At 40.2% G+C, this 21,488-nt stretch overlaps 1 protein-coding gene across 8 annotated transcripts in view; it reads left to right on the top strand.

The window, feature by feature from the left end:
* Window positions 1-696: 696 nt before the first annotated feature.
* CPSF6 (cleavage and polyadenylation specific factor 6) overlaps window positions 697-21,488 on the top strand; it is a 36,863-nt gene continuing 16,071 nt past the window's right edge. For 4 of the 8 annotated variants that reach the window (XR_006103957.1, XR_006103956.1, XM_042466841.1 and 1 more), the window contains exons 1-10: window positions 697-852; window positions 7,521-7,730; window positions 9,572-9,675; window positions 10,969-11,114; window positions 12,986-13,159; window positions 15,399-15,903; window positions 17,209-17,301; window positions 18,218-18,333; window positions 19,701-19,854; window positions 20,549-20,741. Coding sequence is in view for 6 of the 8 variants with exons in the window: in XM_042466841.1 (XP_042322775.1) it covers window positions 793-852; window positions 7,521-7,730; window positions 9,572-9,675; window positions 10,969-11,114; window positions 12,986-13,159; window positions 15,399-15,903; window positions 17,209-17,301; window positions 18,218-18,333; window positions 19,701-19,854; window positions 20,549-20,738 (1,752 nt within the window). In the remaining 2 variants the exon portion in view is untranslated. The remainder of the gene's footprint in view (window positions 853-7,520; window positions 7,731-9,571; window positions 9,676-10,968; window positions 11,115-12,985; window positions 13,160-15,398; window positions 15,904-17,208; window positions 17,302-18,217; window positions 18,334-19,700; window positions 19,855-20,548; window positions 20,742-21,488) is intronic. The other 4 variants (XM_042466838.1, XM_042466842.1, XM_042466843.1 and 1 more) reach the window with 4 other exon arrangements.

The raw sequence follows: 21,488 nt of genomic DNA, 5'->3' as shown, positions 1-21,488 counted from the left end.
GTGGCATCAAACTAGATTATTTCTGCAGTGTGGATGCAGACTGAGACTCGACTCCACTTCCCACCCCAATAATTGGCAAAAACAACAACAGAGATTACCACACTACACTGTTATATAGTGCTACTATTCCACTTTTAACTGCTTTGCATTCTGGGATTTGCAGTTTAGTGAGAATTCTCAGCCAGAGAGGCAAACCCCAGAATGCAACAGCAGGCAGCCAGAGCAGTTAAAAGGAGAATAGCAACACTATATATATATATATATATATATATATATATGAGAAAGAGAGTCTAAAGGTGGTCCAAAACACAGCAGAAACAATCTCAGTTTGAGACCGCTTTACACTGCCCTGGCTCAATAATGCTAGGGAGTTGTGGGAAATGTAGTTTTTGTGAGACATTTTAGCCTTTTCTGCCAGAGTTACATAGGGCTCTGGTGCCACAAGAAACTACAACTCCCATGATTCAGTAGCACTGAGCCAGGGCTGTTAAAGAGGCCTCAAACTGGGATTATATTTCTGCAGTGTGTTTCGTTTTGGACAAAGAGGGACTCATAGCAGCAGCAACCCAACGGACGAGGCGAGGGGCGTGGCCACCCCTCGGTGGGCGTGGCCTTGGCGGAGGGGTGCGAAGAAGAGAGGGCTTAGTTACACAAAAGCCTGCCTGCCGGAAGTTGCCCTGTTCGCTCCCGGAAGTGACGCCTAAGCGCCCTCCCCCTGCTTCCCGACGCTGGCTGCGGCGGCTGCGGTGCCGGGCGGGGCTGGCGGCTGCGGGGAAGGCGGAGAGGCGGAATATGGCGGACGGCGTGGACCACATAGACATCTACGCCGATGTGGGGGAGGAATTCAACCAGGTGGGCCCCGCTCCGGCGCCGCGGGCGGAGAGCCCTCCCAAGGCCTCCCTCAGCGCCTCCGCCGCCGCCGCCATTGCAGCCTCTCTCGCCCCACTTTCCCGCCCAGGCCTGGCTAGGCTTCCAGGGAAGGAGGGGGCGCGGCCTAGAGTGGCGGCGCCTGGCCTTCGCCCGCCTTCTCAGCCAGGCCCCGGGGAGGGGAACAATGGGGCCGCAGGGGGCCCTCCCTCCCTCCCTTCCCTCCTTCTCTCTCTCCTCCCCCGCCTTTCTCCTCAGATTGCCCTGGCTGTGCTGGCTTCCCGGCCTCACTCCTTCCTTCCTTAATAGAATATTAATAATAATAATAATATGTATTTACTGTACTTATACCCCGCTCTTCGGCTCCCGTTCTTTCCCTCCCTCCCTCCTTCCTTCCTTTCTTCTTTTCTTTTCTCCTTTCTTTCCGTCTTTCCCCTATTTTCTCCCCACCTCGCCCTGGTTGCGATTGCCCTCCTTCCCTCTCTTTCCTTCCTTCCCTCCCTTCCTTTGTCTTTCTCTCTCCTTTCATTCCTTTCCTTTTCCTTTCTCCTCACATTGCCCTGGATGTGGTTGTGATTGTCCTTCCTTCCTTCCTTCCTTCCTTCTCTCTGCCTTTCTCCTCACATTGCCCTAGTTGTGGTTGTTTATCCTTCCTTCCTCTTTCATTCATTCATTCTTTCTTTCTTTCTTTCTTTCTTTCTTTCTTTCTTGTTGTTGCCCAGATCTCCTTCTCCCTGGAGGTCAGGCAGGCTCTTCTGCGGAACTGCGATGTTTATGGCCCCTCAGGACCAAACCTCTCTCTCTCTCTCTCAAAGGAGGCTGGGGAGAAAGGGGTCCAGGGTAGCCAGGCAGCACGTCCTCCATTTGAGCCTTCTGTCCAGCAGGAATTCCCAGATGGAGGCAGACCAAGAACACATCCTCCTCTTCCAGGGCCCATTCTCCATTTAGCCTTCTGTCCAGGAGGAATGCCCAAAGGCCAGGGTGACCAAACACCCCTTTCAGCTGCAAGGCAAGGGATTCCCCAATGTCACTGCTCCAGGACACATCTCCCATTTCAGCCTTATGTCCAGGAAGGATCCCCAAATGTTAGGGCAACCGAACACACACCTCCCCTTTCCAGGATGTGTCCTCCATTTCATTCTTCTGCCCAGGAGGAGTTCCAGATTGTCCTCCATTTTGAGCATGATTAAGAAGCAGGTATTGGCATCTATGTTAGGGTTTTTTCCCCAAGCCTTTATTTGGCCATGTCCTAGGCTTTTCCTCAAATGTTCTGCATCGGGTGGTGCCTTGTCCTCCTTTGCAATTGTAGGACCTTAGGGTTTATTTCCCCTAAAGCTGGTTTAGAATAATTTGCATTCCCTTTCTCTGTTTTCCTTAGCTCTGCTCACACTTTCTCCCCTTCTATTGTTTTTCTTTTCATTGCAGTTAGGATTTTTTTTGGGGGGGGGGTTTCAAACCACTATTGTTTTTAAATTATATGCATCCTTTTCTCCTCTCTTTTCTCTTCTTTCTCTTTTCTCTCTTTATTTCGAAAGTACTCTTTCAGTGTGTTTTCTGAATGTTTATTATAATGCTTTTGAGGATGTATCAGATTGTTAATGTTAAAAATCAATCAATAAATTAGAAAAGAGGTTTTATTCCTGAAAAATCTAGGAGACTGTGTGTGATTGGCAGTTGTGAGGGACATTTTATTCACTTGTGTGTGAGCTGATAGCATATTTGGTTCAGTCGTCAACCTGGGCAGCATATGAATTTGTTCATCCTTTCTTGGCTGTGTTTTTTCATCTCTGAAAAATATCCAAACAGAAACTTAAAAGCACCTTTTCAGTTTGGCCGTTGGTGTTTTGAAGTTCTCTTCCAGCATAGCCTCTCACCAAGGGTTATGGGAGCTGTAATCAAAACATGTTGAAGCCACTAGCTTGCCTGCGTTCGCTTTTAGAAGCTGTGGAAGATGTTTGCGTATGGTAAATGGAGTGACAGGTTTTATTACTGTTTGGTGATTTAATGCAATCCTAACTTCCTTTCCTATTTTGGTGGGAGAAATGACAAAAAAAGGGCCAGGTCTTACTTGGTGAGAGAATTCTGTAACAAGTAAAACCAAGCAAAAACCATAGGGAGCATTGTATAATGTATATTATTCCAACACTATAGTTAACTCTATAAGGGAAGATAAACTTATGTAAGGGGAGATAGACTTTATGGATCTAACTTAATTTGGGGCTATATGTAGGGAGCATCCCCCCCCCCCAGGTCTGATGGAGCAGATGCATCTGCAGCCTTTCATCACTACAGGCGGCTGCACTCATTGAAGCATCAAGTGTCAGGTAATGAAATGCATTTGTGTCATCAGTGGTGTGTGAATTGTCAGATTTTGAAAACTTCACTGCCTAAATGAAAATGCAGTTTGAACCTTGTTCTTTGAGTTATCTGAAAACATTTCCACCAGCCTTGACTGCTGTCCAAAAGATATTTCTAACAATGAATTCTAATCATCCTCAGCAAGCTGTAGTTCCAAGAAATCAGAGGAGGGTAGGCATAGTCACAGAACTGATATATAAAACAGATATAAACCTTTAGATTTGTTCTGCGTTGGAGTTCTGCTTCCTATTATATGTATACAAATTAGGGGTGTTTTGTCAATTCTCACTTTTTGGAAGAGAAGCTGCCAGGAAATAGCAGGTGCTGTATGCTATATTTAGGTGCTGTATGCTATATGAAATTCATGGGGTCACCTTAAGTCAAAAGTGACTCAAAAGCACATATGTTACATTAATTTTTGCTCATCTTTATAGACTCATTTGAATGAAACTAAGTGGCCATCAGGGTTGCCTTCGGCTTTTTGCTTTCATAAAATGTATTAAATGCCTCCTTAGTGATCACATTATCTAGACAATTAAACCCCCCCCCCATCTGTTTTTTAATACAACAGCTTAGTATACTTATTATTTGTAAGGATTTATCTTTTGGAAGCTAGCTCTTTTTGAATAAAATATCACTTAGCCAAGGAGACCCTATGTCTGACTTTCTTTGCATTAAAGTTGCAGTAGCAATTGAATGAGAAAGAAGGGAAGCTTGCCCTGAGAACATGAGAGAGGCATAGTGGTGGAGTTATGGGCAGGCAGTCACCCATGAGTAATGCAAGCTTGCATTAGTTGCTTGCTATGGTCAGTAAAAATTACCTCCGGATGAGTCCTCTACCGCAAGGCCCTTTTCTTGACTTTTTACAATAGCTTCTAGCTTTTTATTTTTAGACAAGCAAGGAATCCTGTGGAGCCCCTCAGTACTACAGCATGCGCACCAGGTACTGCTTCAGCGTTTCTTATGCGTTCTGTTTTTTCAAAGAGTAGATCTCTGTAACTTTTGTTTTTGCTGTTATCTGAGTCTCAAGGTCAATGAAAGCAGCATTTTAGCATCGGCTTTTTGCTGCAACAGCATGAAACAGACTACTTTATTGTTCTTGTTGCTAGGTCACTTTGGTTATGTTACTTTACATTTAGGGGCCTTTATATCTAGCATGACGAATAATTCCCCATCTCTAGCCAGCACTGTTTTTAAAAATAATCCCAAATTACTGGATTTATTTATTTGTGTATTTGATATCCCACATCTCTCCCAGTGTGAGCTTCAATTCATCTCTCAGCATAGATTAGAACAAAATATAAAGACAAGAGTGATCATAAAAATAGATAAAAATGAAGAAACTGTCCTTTTAAAACAGGACTAGTTGAAAATGATTTAAAGGCTTATAAAGCAGTGATTCCCAAAGTGGGCACTGTGCCCCCCCCCCCGGAGTAGTGGAAAGATCCAGGGGGGCAGTGAGAGAAAAAGGGGTATCAGAAGGGATTCAGTTGGTGCGCAAGACTTTAGGACTATGGTAGGTATGAGGGTTGCATGACACTACTTTTCAGAGTCCCTTAAAATCACAGTGCAGCCTCTCTGATTGCTTCATGTGGTGCTGCTGTCTCTTGCTCTTGGCATGCCCATGCAAGCTCACTCCCTTAGCTGCATCTTTCGCTAGTAGTGATGGGAAACTCATGAGTGCAGGGCATTGCTTTTGTGGCTTGGAGCGGTGTGATTTTGGGACTGACTGACTGACTGTCTGGAGCAAAGAGTTAGAGCATGTGGCAGTGGGGAAGAAATGGTGACAAAAAGGAACTTTGAGACTTTGTGAGCTTTGCTGGGACTTGGCTGGCTGGTTGGAGCTCTTGCTTTCTTTCATTGGACTGGCAGAGAGAAGAGGTAGCAGAAGAAGCAATGTTGTTTTGGTGCGGGGAAGCTGTGTGGGGAGGACATGTCTCTATGGAAGGAGCGGGAGGAGTATTGGAAAGAATCTTTCACCTTGGTACAGCTCCTATAGTTAAAATATCTTCCTTTCCTTGTCCATGCCACTGTCCTGTGCAGAGCAATGCCGCCTCTGTACCCGCACCGGCTGCACCCCTCTCTGCCCCCAAAAAGAAGGACTGAGAGTCTTCCTCACTGGGGAGAAGCTTCTCTCTTTGCACTTGGTCACCTTGGGAGCAGCCAACTGAGCAGCAATTGAGAAGCCCCTTGCCCACACGGACTTTTGCCACAAGGCCAGCACAGGTGAGAGGCTTCTTGGTTGCTGCACAGCCAGCTACTTGGCAGCTGCTCCCAAGGTGACCAAGTGCAAAGGGAGCAACAAGCGAGATTGTTTCTTTTAAATTTACAGTAGAACTAATATCAAGAAATACCCCTGGGGAGGGGCACTAGGGATGTCGCCCAAGAAGAAAGGGGGTGATAGCCCGAAAAGGTTTAGGGACCACTGTTTTAAAAGAAAACAGTCAGAATAAAAGGACACCATCCCCTGTTAAAAGGCCTTCTGCATCAACCACTGAATAGCCAAGTGCCCGTCTAGATAAAAATAATGCTCTTCACCTGTTGGTGGAAGGGGAACAGAGGAGACCAAACGAGTCTCATTAGAGCAGGAATTCCATGTTGTGCAAGCAACTGCTAAGAAAACCCTATTGAGTCCTCACTGGATATGCTTATGATAGTACCAACTGTAGTCTTTGCTTGCAAGGCCTTTTTCTCTCAATTCAGAATTGAACTGCTCCTGTTGCCTTGTTGTGGGAGTGGGGTGTCAGAAGCAGCCTGTGGGATGATTTTTCAGAGGGAAAAACAGTTGATAGGGAAATGGTGAGGAAGGGGAAGAGTGCCAGTGTAGTGTAGTGGTTTGAGCATTAGATTATGAAAGTAGACTAGGTCTCAAATTCTCACTCAGCCATGGAAAACCCTCTGGGTGAGCTTGGGCAAGTAATATTCTCAGCCTCAGAGGAAGGCAAGATAAACCCTCTCTCAACACATCTTGCCAAGAAAACTCTGTGATAGGCTTCACCTTAAGCCATAAGTCATAAGAACAAGTAGTAAGCAGCAGCCTCCCCCTATGTTCTGCTCATCTGAGCTACCTCTGGTTAACTTACATTATGAAAACGCAGAAAAGAATGTAACCAGATTGTGAAACTGTAATTTGGTACTTGGTTACAAAATCCTTAGGCTTAATCTCTGGGACAGGCACAGATCCTGATGAAACTGCTGTGAATCAGCATTAACCTTGTGGGTGATATATTAGTAAAATAAGATGGTAGTGATGCCCCAGAATGTAGATATATATTACTGTATGTATTTGACTTTAAGTTGACCTCATGTATAAGTCGAGGGCAGGTTTTGGGGCCAAAATTATGGATTTTGATATGACCCATGGATAAGTCGAGGGTAAAACGTAGGGGCATATAGCAAAGGTTCTAAGGGATGAAGCAAAAGAAAACCTTGCCAAAGAACTTATTAAATTCCAGGAGGCATAACTATTTGTATTCACACTAAAGGCTAGCTGGATGAGAGAGTAGAGGGGACATTGTATTCTTGCCTTTCACTATAATTAGAATTACAGTACAGTACTAAGTCAATTCTGGTTTTTGGGGCCAATGTTTTAACTAACATTTCTAGACTTATACATTAATATATACAGTATCTTTCAATATGATGTACTCTTGGGGAAACAAGAATAAAAATAAATCATTAATTGATGCTTTGGTGTACTGCTGTTAGGGTATTATGGTTATTGTAAAAAACAACAACAAAGGCCGACCATTTTAAATAGGATTACTTTAAGACTTGTAACCTCAATATGTAATAAGCATTGGAAAAGAAGCTGTCATTCTGCTTTGTTGATCTTAGCTGCTCTCAAGTTGACCTCGACTCATGGCGACCCTGTGGATGAGACATTTCCAAGAACCCCTATTCTCCACCCCTTGCCCAGGTCCTGTAAGCCCTTGCCCATAACCCCCTCCATCTTCTCTGTGCTGTTCCTCTCTTTCTTTTACCCTCTACCTTTCCTAGCATTATTGTTTTTTCTAGTGATCCATGCTTTCTCATTATGTGGCCAAAATACGATAGTATCACCTCGATCATCTTTGCTTCCAAGGAGAGGTCTGGTCTGATCTATTCAAGGACCTATCTGTTTGTCTTCTTGGCTCTCTGCTACTTCAATTGATTTTTTAAAATTATTTATGTAAACTGCTTTGCAACATGTATTGTGAAGATTGGTATGTAAATACCATAAATAAATAAGTGTTCCAATTTGCATAGAAAAATATAAATGGACTATTCAGATTATTTATAATTTTGTCTTGTAGGAGGCTGAATATGGTGGGCATGATCAAATAGATCTGTATGACGACGTTATCTCTCCATCTGCCAATAACGGCGATGCACCAGAGGATCGTGATTATATGGACTCTCTTCCACCTTCTGTCGGAGATGATGTAGGCAAAGGATCAGCACCAAATGTTGTCTATACATATACAGGAAAGAGAATTGCATTGTACATTGGGAATCTTACATGGGTGAGTGTTGAGCTAGAAACACAGAAAACTACCTGTACCATGTCAGAGGGTCAGTCTGTCCAGCTCAGTTTTAACTAGAGTGCTACTTGAAGATGCCTGATACCTTCATTTGAATGCAAATTATGTGTTCTGTTAGTGGGCCTTAGTCCTTCTAATGTGGAGTTGAATTAGTAATAATTATAGTTGGAATGTAACAAAGTGCATTGAGACATTATTGAAACATTTTTAACATTCAGGCTTCCTTTCTCGTCCCGCTGTCTGTTGGAGTTCCACAGGGCTCTGTTTTGGATGCCTTATTGTTTTCTCTTTACACACTGTCACTAGGCAAACTCATTAGTTTGTTTGGCTTTTCTTATCATTTGTACGCCGATGACACTCAGCTGTATCTTTCCACCGGGTCTTGAACAGCAATTTTCATCTTGTCTTACAATTGTTTCTCAATGGATACAGCACCGGCGTCTGAAGCTCAATATGTCCAAAACAGAGCTTCTTGTTTTTCCACCAAAGCCTACTGTCCAATATTCCTTTTCTATTCTTGTTGATGATATCTCTATTCGACCTGTGCAGGAAGCTTATATCCCACCCCTGTGCACAACGCAACCGGGGCAGCTTACAACATTAAAATATACATCCAACATTAAATATACAATCCCATAACTCCCAATCAACCCCCATCTTCTTCTTCATCTTCAAGTTTAGCACTGTAACCTTTTTGTTTAGCTAGAAACCTTCGCGTTCTGCCTTGAATGCATTTCAGCAAGCAATCTTGATCAAAATTGAGCAAATGGCAACTAGGGGACTATTTCTTCATCAGCAATATGTAGTCCTACCTACTATTTATAAAATAAATAAATTTATAAATAAACATTATGGGTTTTTTTAAAAAAAACTTTTGTATGTTTCAAATTTTAACTTTGTATTGTTTTAATTGTTGTTAGCTGCCCTCAAGTCGGTTTGGACTCAGGACGACCCTGTGGATGAGACGTCTCCGAGAATCCCTATTTTCCACTGCCCTGCCCAGATCCTGCTACCCCATGCCCACAACCTCCCTGATGTCTCATGTCTGCTCACCGCTTCGATCACATCTCTCCTTTATTATCATTCCTCCATTGGCTCCCCCTCCCTTTCCGTATTCGTTACAAACTTCTTTTGTTGACTTTTAAAGCCCTTCATGGGCTGGCCTCTCCTTAGTTATCTGAGCTTCTTTCTCCTTACCTTCTCATTCGTGTGCTCCGTTCTGGTAATCAAGGTCTGCTATCCGAGCCTAGGATTTTCACTGCCCCGTCCCGGATCCGTCCCTTTTCACTTGCTGCCTCTCACTCCTGGAACCTCCTTCCCCCATGAGTACGGGTCATCACCTCTTTAACCAGCTCCAAAACTGAGTTGAAGACTATACTGTTCTGGGAAGCGTCCCCAGCCATTGCATGATTGTTATCTGATCTTATTTTAAATTGTTGTCTGCCCTATTTTATTGAATGTTAACATGAATTAATATGTATTATTTAATTATTTGTGTAGAATGTACACCATAGGCAGATTTATTTTATCTATTTTAATTGTATGTATAAGCACTGTAAATTTACAGTGCTGTATAAATAAAGCTTAATAATAACATTATTTTTGATCTATAAAATATCATCTAGGAATAAACATTGCAGTAACCTCCAGAAAGCTAAAAGTAGACCAGTTTTGATATTCTTTAATATGGATCATAGATGCAAAATTGATGTCCAGTTGTGCATTACATTAAGGATTACTTTTACAGGTAGTGTAGTGGAAATGTTTAACACTTTCTTGCTATTATGTTAACAAATGAGACATAAATTATGAATATTTTCCAGTGGACCACAGATGAAGATCTAACTGAAGCCGTTCATTCCCTTGGTGTAAATGATATTTTGGAGATAAAGTTTTTTGAAAATCGTGCTAATGGCCAGTCCAAGGGGTAAGAACTTGATTAAATGCAGTATTCTTTATTATATGCAGTGTTCTTCCATTTTATTGCCAACAATATAATAGGATGTCTCAAACACTGTCATCATAATTTAAAAAAATATTTAAACCTCCCATGGAGAAATAGAGTTGGATGTCATCAGCATAATGGTGGGACCGAGCAACAAACTTTCAGATGACCTCTGCCTGCAGTTTTGTGTATATATTGGATGTGGAAGACAATGGATCCCTGAGATAACTCACACACTGCTGTCCAAGGAATCAAACAGGAATCCATCAATGCCACTTTCTGGGTTTGTCCTGCCAGGAAGGAATTGAGCCATTGTAAACCAGTGCCTCTTAAGCCCCATGCCAGCCAGATAGCCCAGAAGGATACCGTGCTTGATGGTGTTGAGAGAGATCCAGCAGAACCAACAGGGACACGCTCCATTTCTCAGGAAAGGTGTCCAAAGCTGTCGGTCCTGTAACAAGGCCTGAAACCAGATTTAAGTGGAATTCGAGTCCTGGAACTGGGAGGTCGCCATACATTCTATTACCTTGCCTAGTAATTGAATGTTGGATGCTGGCTGATAGTTACTCATTAGAGAGGGTCTCAGGGAAGGCTTTTTCAACAGATGCCTTACAAGTGCCTTCTATAGGCATTTTGGGACCTTGGCTTGTTGCAAGGAGGCACTGGCCACTCCCTTTACCCACTTGGCCAGCCCCTGTCTGGCTCTTATAAGAAGCCAAGGAGGACATATTGTAACTCTAATTTCTCTCTGGACAGAATATGATCTAGGGCAGAAGGAAGAAAAGACGGACTAAGTTTAACTTGGAGTATGCACTGAAGAATAGTAAAAGCAGCATCAATGTTTAGAAAATATTGCTGAAGAAGTTGGTTTTGAGGAGGGGTGTGTGTGTGTGTGTGTATGGAAAAAAGGTGGTATAATAGAAGAAGAGCCTGTTCTGAGCATAGGAGACAAGATGTAGCAGAAGGTTTGGATTGCATGGCCAATAGTAAATGGAGGGTACAGTGAGATGTTCTTGTGTGTGGCTGATAAAGACTATTGCATTGTATACTGTATTAGAAAGTTAATTAGTCTCTTATTCATTAGTTGGTGCCTTATAGGTTTATCATATATGGTATGTTCAGTTTTTCCCCAACATTAGTGAACAAAAAACAGACTCGAATCTTATCTTCTTGATTTTTTTGAAAATATTTCATTTTATCCTTTGTGATCCTGTTTGAATTATACAGCTTGTTTTCATTCATACACCAAAACTGATTTCTTCTGTTTCTTTTCAGATTTGCTCTTGTAGGTGTGGGATCTGAAACATCTTCGAAAAAACTGATGGATCTCTTACCTAAAAGAGAATTGCATGGCCAAAATCCTGTTGTAACCCCATGTAATAAGCAGTTTCTGAGTCAATTTGAACTGCAGTCAAGAAAAAGTAAGTTTTTTCTTGACTTTTTTCTTGACCCTTTCATTTCACTGAAATGAAAGAGTTTATTTCAGAGAGAAATTTTTCACTTTATCAAAGGAAGTAGATGTGTTTGAAATGCTATTAGGTTTTTAGGAGCTGCTAGCAGAAGTTTGATTTATTTGAAAAATAGTTTGTTCAGACTGCTTCTGATTATATTGAAAGCACAGTATTGTGGAGACAAAAGAGCATTTCTTTTCCTTTGACATTTTATACTACAATTTAACTTTTTGGAGATATAAACACAAAAAAAGCTGATTAATCCATATACATTTGAAATACTACTTTAAAGCAGGATTGGCATATTAATCTCATCACATTTTCTCAAAACACTTTCTGTGTTATGCAGTCAGTCCACAGGATTCTGGATTAAACCATTAGCCAGCTCAGATGATAGATGGCCTAATTTGAATTCTCTAAGATGGTTGTCATGGAGAACAGTTGGCAATTTTGTGTTGTTGCCTCATGCTGGTTTGCTTAGAACTCTGGGTTAGTCATCTTGAGCAGCCCTGAAGGAGATTTTTGTCTTGTAGTACAGCTGGCCCTTCTTATACACGGATTTTTTTATACACGGATTCAAGCATACACGGTTTGAAAATGTTCCAAAAAAGTATAATTTTCAAATATCAAACCTTGATTTTCCATTTTTTATAAGAGACACCATTTCGCTATGTCATTATATTTAATGGGACTTGAGCGAACACTGATTTTGTTATACACATGGGATCTTGTAACCAAACCCCAGCGTATAACTAGGGTCCACTGTATGTGTGTCCATTTGTGAGAATACAAAAATGTTTTTGTGTTCTGGGCTGTACTTCTCCCTCACATCTAAGCTCCTTATAGTAAAGAAAGAAGGAACTGGAAGTGGTGAGGTACCCTGGTTTTCACAGCTGATTGCGACTTTCAGAATTAAACTTTGCAGATGCCTTAGCTAATGGACTTGCATATTGCAATGGTAAGTAAGGATTGCAGTATTATTAAAAGATTGTTAATGGTATAATTAGATTTTTTTCTTGCTTGTATGTGGAGAAAGGAACTATAACAGGAAACATAATGAATAATTTATTCTTACCCTGAAGATGCATTTTTGCTGTTCTGTATAATATAAGGGCTAGGTTCCTGTCCTTTTTTTTTAACCTCCTAGTTGGAAGTTAAATTTCTAATGGGTAAAATTCTGTGCACTTGAAGATAACTACAAAAAGGCATTTTAGCATAGATTGCTGATGCTTTATTTTGCATTCTGCATATCTCAATTTTTCATCATCACAAGCGTCATAGATATAGGATTCAAGTAAGTCTCGTATTTTAGTGCCTGCTCTGTAGGTGATGGATTCCATTGATCTATGCTTGCAAAAGTGTAACTTTGACTGAGAGAATAACAAAGGTCAGGATACAAAGATTTGTGCATTTGCTTCTGCGTCTCTGGGTAGGGCTTTGCAATTGTTTTTTCTCTGAAGTAGACCTCAGAAGTAGTATTGAATATTGCATTGGGGTCTGAAAAAGACAAAAATCATGTCTGGGTGTGCGTAGTTATAGCAGCTTTTTGGAGCCAAGCCAAAATCTATAAATATAAAACACTAATATGCAAGGCATGTTTTAACTCACAAATTGTTTATTCAGATTTTTAAATATATTTATAGTGAAATTTGTAGCCTGCACTTTTTTCTGATTAAAAATATTCTACATAGCCAACAAATATAAAAATCCCATAAGTTAAAATGCAACAAATTAGGCAAAATAGCAATCCAAAATTAAAAGACAATTTAAAAAAAAATCCAGTTATTTGAAAGCCTTTTCTGATTCCATGTTTATCAGACATTCTTGTTTCACTGTTGCAGCTACACAGTCTGGCCAGATGTCTGGGGAAGGAAAAGCTGGGCCTCCAGGAGGGAGTTCACGGGCAACATTTCCACCAAGTAACAGAGGGAGAGGTCGTTTTCCAGGTGCCCTTCCTGGAGGGGATAGATTTCCTGGGCCAGCTGGACCAGGAGGACCCCCACCGCCTTTTCCAGGTAACATTTTACATGCATTTTGTGCATTTATGTATATTCAATGGGAAGGTTACCTCTCTCTAGAACAGAGGTAGGCAACCTTTTTGAGCCGGGGGCCAGATTGCTGTCCCTCAGACAACTGGGGGGCCGAACTCAAAATGGCGCCCGGAGCGGCGCGGAAGCTGTGGCGGGGGCGGCAATCGGCGGCAGGACCGGGCTGGGGCCGGTCCCAAGGCCCTGCCGGGCCGGATCCGTCCCACGGGCCATAGGTTGCCGACCCCTGGTCTAGAATGTCAGTGAAAAAACTGGGATTAGGTTATCCTCATGAAAAGGATTTTTAAAGAAATGCCACTGCCGTATGATAGTCTGCTTTTGTAGCAGTCAGGTTAAAGAAGTAGCAGCATACAAACTAATCTAATGATGCACACTTATGATTTTGAAAAATTGATATTTTCAAAATTGTATAGTTAGTAGCTATCAATAAAACATTATAAAATTGTGCCTTATGTGAAATTATTTTATTATGCAGAAGCTCAGTATCTTCTTGCAACTGCACAGTTGGTGACTCCAAACAAAATGATATACTTTTTGTTGAGTTAAACTTGTCAATATGGGGGTCAGCAAATGATAACCGACAAACTTAGTAGCCAACATTATTCCTTTTATCCAGCTTTAAAGTCCACTACTATACTCTTACCAATAAAAATGAGATTGATAGTCAGACCTTATATGAAGAATTATATTGTTAAAAAGAAAAATATTTTAAAAACTTTGTTTCTTGTAAAACAGTAGTTTAGACTCATTGGTAAATACAATTTAGAATACAGACCACTCTTCAACTTCTGGAAAAGGAAATTAGACCTATGCAGCAAGAACAAAATATTCTATCATTAGTCACTTTTCAGAATTGTGATGTAGTTTTTACAGCAATTTCAAAACAGGTGCATTTCTTCAGTTAACAATTAATGCTTAACAAAGCTCACATTGGAGTTGTAAAACAATGAATGCAGTGTTTGCATAGGTTTAAAATTATTTAATAAAACATTTTTGTAATATAGTATATGCATAAATGGTCATAGGGAAAATCAGTGAAAGTTGTTTTTAGGAAAGGTCAGCAGATGGGAAAATAAAATTTTGGTAGCAACCCTGGTTGGCTTTGCAACTTGTTGCTGTGTTACTGGAGCATTAGAGTATTTCTTTTTGAAATACTAATGCATTCTTTATTGATTGAAAAGCTTAGTAGAATCATATCCAGTGCAAATAGAATAACCAAAAAAAGTGGGGATACAAATTATTTTTCCCATTTATACTTGTTGCTGGAATGGGAAAGTGGGGAAGAGCCTATAAGTTCTGATGGTCTCCACAGATCTCTTAAAATGTTCTCATCTCTTAGGTTTTCTCTTGAATAAAATGATGGAATTAGCATATAAGTAAACTCTTTTTGAGGCAGCCTATGCTATCATAAGAGATCTGTCTCAAGAACAGATATTTGTGTGTTTTAAAATGACTGGATAGTTTCATTAACATTCTTGATGTATATTCTGCTATGCTTATTTTCAATATTTTCCCATTCTCAAAGAACAAAAGCTATTGTAAGAAATGTTTACTGTATATACTCATTTATAAGTCTAAAAATTTGTGCACAAAAAATTGACCCCAAAATCCCAGGTTGGCTTATTTATGGGTCACTATGAAAATGTGCTAGCAGCTCTTTCAGATTTCCTCATGCAGTGCAGTGGGGAGTTTATTTCTCTCTGGAGCCAAGCAGAAAGAGTCCTAGGTGATTTATTGGTATTGCCATTTGTTTAAGAGTCCCTCTCCTGCCAACGTGTCTGGCTGAAACAAGAACTGAAACGATGAAGCAACTGAAGGAGCCTCCAAGTTTTACCCTCAACGTATCCATGGGTCATGGCAAAATCAATAACTTTGGCCCCAAAACTTGACCTCAATTTATACATGAAATCAACTTATAGTTGAGTACATATAGTATGAGGTTACATTTTTTTCTTTTTGCGATGTAGTGTCCTCTTGCTGTGTACATGTTGCCTCGTTCCATTTTGTGATTAAAATTATCATCTTTTGACAGATGTTTGCGTTTGTACATATTGTTTTTGTGAATGCTTCATTTAATGTTTATATTTGTACTTTCACCCACACAAAAACAAATATCAGTAAGTATTCCAGTGCTTATTACTAGTAATTTTTCAAGTCCTACCTGAAGGATGCTAACTACTAATTTTCTCCCTTTTTTCCCATTTAGCTGGACAGACTCCTCCACGTCCACCGCTAGGTCCTCCTGGCCCACCAGGTCCTCCAGGTCCTCCTCCACCTGGCCAGGTTCTACCTCCTCCATTAACTGGTCCTCCTAATCGTGGTGACCGCCCCCCTCCTCCAGTTCTGTTTCCAGGACAACCCTTTGGTCAACCTCCACTGGGTCCACTTCCCCCTGGGCCTCCTCCTCCAGTTCCAGGCTATGGTCCTCCACCGGGCCCTCCACCCCCACAACAGGGTCCTCCTCCACCTCCTGGCCCTTTCCCCCCTCGTCCACCTGGTCCACTAGGACCACCCCTTACACTGGCTCCTCCTCCGCATTTACCTGGGCCACCACCAGGTGCTCCCCCACCAGCCCCACACGTGAATCCAGCTTTCTTCCCCCCACCAGCCAACAGTGGCATACCTACATCAGACAGCCGTGGTCCACCACCTTCAGACCCGTATGGCCGACCCCCACCATATGACAGAGGTGATTATGGGCCACCAGGCAGGTGAGTGCGTTTCTCCACTGATAGCATATTTATTCCTCTTTAAGAGCTCTTCAGTATTAGTCCCTTCAGGTGATTTTTTCTCCATGTGCTTCAGGGAAGTAACGTGCCTGCTAGAGGTGTTTGCCAATGTGATGATGCTATTAAATCAGTATTCTGAAACTTTTTCATCCTTGCTTCTCCGTATGAATGTATTCTTCCTGCTGTGCCATAGTTGACCTTTCAGACATCCTTACATGTCATATTGTAAGTGTAGTATGCTGCTGTACATAAAGTTCTATGGAGGCAGGAGGAATTTACTTCAACAATGGCAATAAAAAGTGAAAATGAACAAGCTGTGTGAGTATTCATCCTAAAACCTCCCACTAGGAAAATATCTTTGAAACTAGGCAGCATCTTCTACCAGTTCATACCCAGATATCTAAAAGCTCAGTATTCTTTGCTGAAAGGTATTGAAAACGTATAATTTAGTAGATGAGAAAGTGTTCACCTGCCTTAGGTACCTAGAAAGCTAGGTAATTCTCCTTCCCAAGGGAAAGGCTACATCAGTTTCTGCTGTAGTTGTTGATCTGTGTCTTGTGGACATAATTTTGAGGATCTGCTAGCATTAGTTTATTTTCTACTTGTGTTTGCATAAGTCTTACCTTTGAAAGATTCCTTGATCTGCAAAAAATTGCAGCATAGTTTCTTGGTAGTACTCACAATATATATAGTAATATCTCTGAACTGAACAAAAGTCTCTAACAAGAAAGATGTTTTAATCTAACAATTACTGGTTACATTTTATTAGAAGGTGGTGAACTTCCATAGTTCCATGTTCTCACTATTTCATGTTAATCTTACTTGGGCAGTCTCTTTCTTAATGTTATTTTTGTCTTCTGTGTCTTTTGCAGTATATTTCAGTTGTTTATATCAATATATCAAATCTGTGTACATGTGTGCATATAGTATTGGCTTTGTTTGCATGATCTGTAAAAAAAATCGTATAACCTTTACTTAAGCATATCGATTGCAGTTTAGTTCGTTTGTTAGAATTACTGTCTAAAAGTATAAATTGTAAAGTGCTTTGAGGCAGCATTCTGGTAATTTTGAGCATTGGGCAGAAATTCTTGAAAAATATATGCAGGGGATTCATAACAATAATGAAAAACTTGTAATTTTTGTCTATTGAGAAAGTGCTCTTTTAGGCAAGGGAGGGTTGAGGGTGGTGAAAGCAGAAGTAGAACCTCTGCATAGAATGTCCAGTATTTTCATGATGATCTCACTACAATCCATAACTATATTTAAATTGTCAATTATATACCATAGGCGTTTCACTGGAAATAACATGTCCATAAGAGAACAATTACATATGCCATTGTATTGGAGACAAACGAAAAATAATACTCAAAACGCAGGGAGGTATGAATTTTTTAGACATTTCCTCTTATGCTAAATCAGCTGTAGGATCTTGATCCACTTCTTGCTCTTAAGAGGATAGCATTGCTTATTCTGCATTTTCTTTCTACCAGAAGAACTAACATTTGCAAGAAATATTTCTTAAAAGCAAGTAAACCCACTTAATTTTACAGTGCTGGAAGGAATATGAAATACGTATAGTCTAACATCAAATCCTAAGGCATGAATTGTTCCCTAGGTGCCTCAGTCAGGTTACATGATTTAGATTAGTCTATGTCACAGACGAAGAGGAGGAGGAGAAAGCAGGGTTGTACGTATCCATTCAAGTACAGAATTGTCAAATTTCAGGATTTTTGCTTTAATGCAGAAAAGTGTAGATATATCAAGGTTCAAGTTGCAGAATGAATTGAATATTTTGTTCTGAGTCAAAGTTCTGCTAATTAAGCAACTAGTTAAGTATGCAGACAACATATCATACTGCTTGTGTTAAAAGCATGATTGTCCTTACAGAACGTGGAGTGTTTTTAATGCTTGCTGACATCTATTCATTACATGTATTATAATAATAAAAAATTATTTGTTAAGGATGGGACTTTTTGTTAAACTGATTTGGGCAGGTCACATTTCTCTCTACCTCAGTTGCTTGACAGCACATTCATAAACATTCACTATAGCTTTCTGAAGATGGAAAGCACTGCTTAAGTAGATCATCTGACTGAAGTTTCAACACTCATTACAGAGTGGTTTCTTCTGTGATAGTTTACTTTTATTTCTCTCTAGTCTGCAGGTTTTTGCACTGTAAACATCTTGGGTTTTTTTATAAAAAGCTTTTCTCTTACATATCATTTTGCTTAAGGTTGCTTATTAAAATTGTACTGCCTTAACTGGATGTAAAAAATTTGAACTTGTGTGTTTACAGAGAAATAGATGCTGCAAGGACACCTCTAAGTGAAGCAGAATTTGAAGAAATCATGAATAGAAATAGGGCTATCTCTAGCAGTGCCATTTCAAGAGCAGTATCAGATGCCAGTGCTGGTCAGTATATATTCTTTAGTGGCTATCTGGTTCCATAATCTGACATTAAAAAACTAGTTTTTAGAAGAATATACGTAAACATTGAGGAATGTAACTATTTAGGGGTTGTGGTTGAAATGCTGGCAGGACATAATGTTGGTCAAAGGTACTTACTGACATAACTTCTGGTTTTGCCACCATAACTCATCAAGAGAATTCTTGATACAGTATACTCAAACTGTTTCAAGACACAGTTCCATGGCACTAATATAAAGCTGTATGTGGATTACAGCCATGCTATCTAAAACACTGTTTTCCCCATAGCAGGGGAGAGCAACTTTTTGGGGATGGCACTGCACTGTGGTACACCACCAAATTTGTTCTTGTGATGGCCAAAAAGCTGCAATTTCATTTGAATATAAGACATACCAGGAGTAAAATTCTAAGGCAGAATTGCATGGTCCTCTTGTGCAATTTTAGTTTTAAAGTAAACTGCAAATGTCTGGATGTCACAGAACAATTTTGAAGGACAGTGGGGGCTAGATAGAGCTGTTTTGCTGCAAAAGGTGGCTAGGAGGGAAACATGGGTTGTGGCTCCTCCCCCATGTCCTGTATGAATCTCTCTGTATGCTAGGTTCCCCTCTTTCTGTTGATGTCAAGAGCATGTGAAAAGCCCTTTTTGTTGTGGCTTCCTAGCACTGGAGGCTCATTTGGCCCTCAATTGACCACTGTTCCATCACATGCTAAAACATGCTCTTTCCAGAAATCTTACCTGTTTTTATTTTAAAGAGTCTTTTCTCTATTGGTTCTTTTTAATATCTGTTTTTAAAATGTTTTTTACTATGTTGACTCTTCAAATTGTTTTATCTTTGTTGAGAAAGCTGTCTTAATTGTTTCCTTTGAAAATGCAAGAGTGGTATTCAGATTAAATAATACAATTTACCTACCTTGAGTCCCAGTTTTGAGAAAAGAATGAGATACAACAACAACATATGCCTAACACCAAAAGGAGCAGATGAATTGTATTGTTTCATATTACATTGAGTGCTCAAACAAGGGAATATTTTTGTACCACTTAATCTTGCACAGAGAAAATTGATCTGTCAGGATGAGCGCTAATCTAGAACCTATTTCCCTGGGACTAAGGGCTTCTTAATGTGAAGTGAGTCTTTGTGTGGAGAAAGATCCAGTTAATTTAGCCACAGCCCATACTATGAAGTGGTATAAAAGAAGCACATGTTTGTTCATCCCATTTGCTATTTATTAGATATAGGCTTTAGATCCAATTCATGTTAGTACATTCAGTTCATGCTGCAACAGTTGCAGAAAATGGTTTTGATTTAAAGAAATCATATATCTGTTCATTAACTTCTTTTCCCCCTTTCCAGCGGAGTATGGAAGTGCTATAGAAACCTTGGTGACTGCAATTTCATTAATTAAACAGTCCAAAGTATCTGCTGATGATCGTTGCAAAGTACTTATTAGCTCTCTGCAAGATTGCCTGCATGGAATTGAGTCCAAGTCTTATGGTTCTGGGTCAAGGTAAACCTTTTGTGTAGCAATGGATAGACATTTTGGATTAAATTCCTGAGGGGGGTGAAGTTAAACTTGCAATGTCTCATATAGTAACATTCTTAATTTTTTGATTCAGAAATGCATGTGTTGCACCTTTTTGATGCAAGAGGGTGCTAGAACATCGGCACTATGGAGCCCTGTGAGATGGCATGGTTCCGTTCCTGAAATGACAAAATGAGAAGCTTCTAATTTTGCTGCAACTTTGCACAAAATGGATGTAGGATCTGGATGTGATGTACAGACCAATGTTGCATGCCTCATTGCACTGAAAGAATATGTACAATATAAGTGGCATGTAATCTGTTTTGGAACTGAATTTAATCCTCTGTTTTACCAGATTATGACATGCCCTTCCCAATAAAAGCATTGTTTGGTGGGTTTGCACAATTCTAAAAAATTGAAATGCCTCTTCAAACCTTTTGTTATTCTTAGTAGGGGTGTTAACTGAAAGTATGCTGATAGTTCTGGTTCCATCTTTTTTGTCTTTGGTTCTGCTCGTCATTGGAATGCAATCCCTCAAAAACATTTTATTCCACTCTTGGGCTGAAAAGGATTTCCTCCCCTTGCTCTGTATATAGGGACTTACATAAAATCAGAGCTTTTGATTTATTTCTACAAAATATACATAATTTGAGAGAATTAATGAAATAATTTCTTTTAGAAGACGTGAGCGATCAAGAGAGAGAGACCACAGCAGATCAAGAGAGAAAAGCCGGCGCCACAAATCTCGTAGCAGAGATCGCCATGATGATTATTACCGAGAAAGAAGCCGTGAACGTGAGAGACATCGTGATCGTGACAGAGATCGTGACAGAGAGCGTGACAGAGAACGAGAATATCGACATCGTTAAGAGGTGGGCATATTCTTTCTCAGATAAGATGTTTTTACCAATGTTGAAATAGTTTTAGACAAAAAGTATATGCTTTTAAATTGTATCAGTATTGTTTGCCAAACACACTATCTGTAGTGAGGTACAGCCAGGTAAGCATTAATACGTCACTTATTTCCCTCCCCCCTTTTTTTCTCCTCCTCCTTTCGTAAATTGTATGAACATTCTTTGTTCAGTGTGTTGTTAAAATTTTGCTCTTACCAGTTCTGCTTTAAATATAACAATGCGAACAGCAGTTTGAGATTATAGCTTTAAAAATATCTGTAGGATTTACATAGGTCTGTTCTCAAAGCCCATCCCATAAACACTTTGCAAAAGGAAAAATGCATGAAGTTTCTTTCAGGGTATGGGCATCATGTAGCTAAGTGATCTTGCCTTTAGCCTATAACTTCTATATAGGTACCCTTGCACAACAGTAGCATGCCAAAACTGCACTGAGAGGTTCCTAAATAGCTGCAGTTACTAAGGTCAACTGTTGCCATTTTTGTAGTACTACAAGTTATGACTTTAAACAGAAAGAGGAGTCTTGTAACTAGTCCTTTGAGCTATTTGTGTTTGAAATAGACTCACTTGCTGACAGAATGTGACTGTCCAGCTGAAACATGAATTAACGTTAGTCATGTTGAAACTACTGAAGTTGAATCCAAGCATCTGATTGTGGGTTTCTAAACAATAGTTACCAAAAGAAGCCAGATTGCATAAATCATATGA

Source organism: Sceloporus undulatus, chromosome 5 (assembly GCF_019175285.1).
Source record: "Sceloporus undulatus isolate JIND9_A2432 ecotype Alabama chromosome 5, SceUnd_v1.1, whole genome shotgun sequence".
NCBI lineage: Eukaryota > Metazoa > Chordata > Lepidosauria > Squamata > Phrynosomatidae > Sceloporus > Sceloporus undulatus.
Note: the sequence above shows the minus strand (reverse complement) of the source record. Positions and strands in the feature narration are given on the sequence as shown.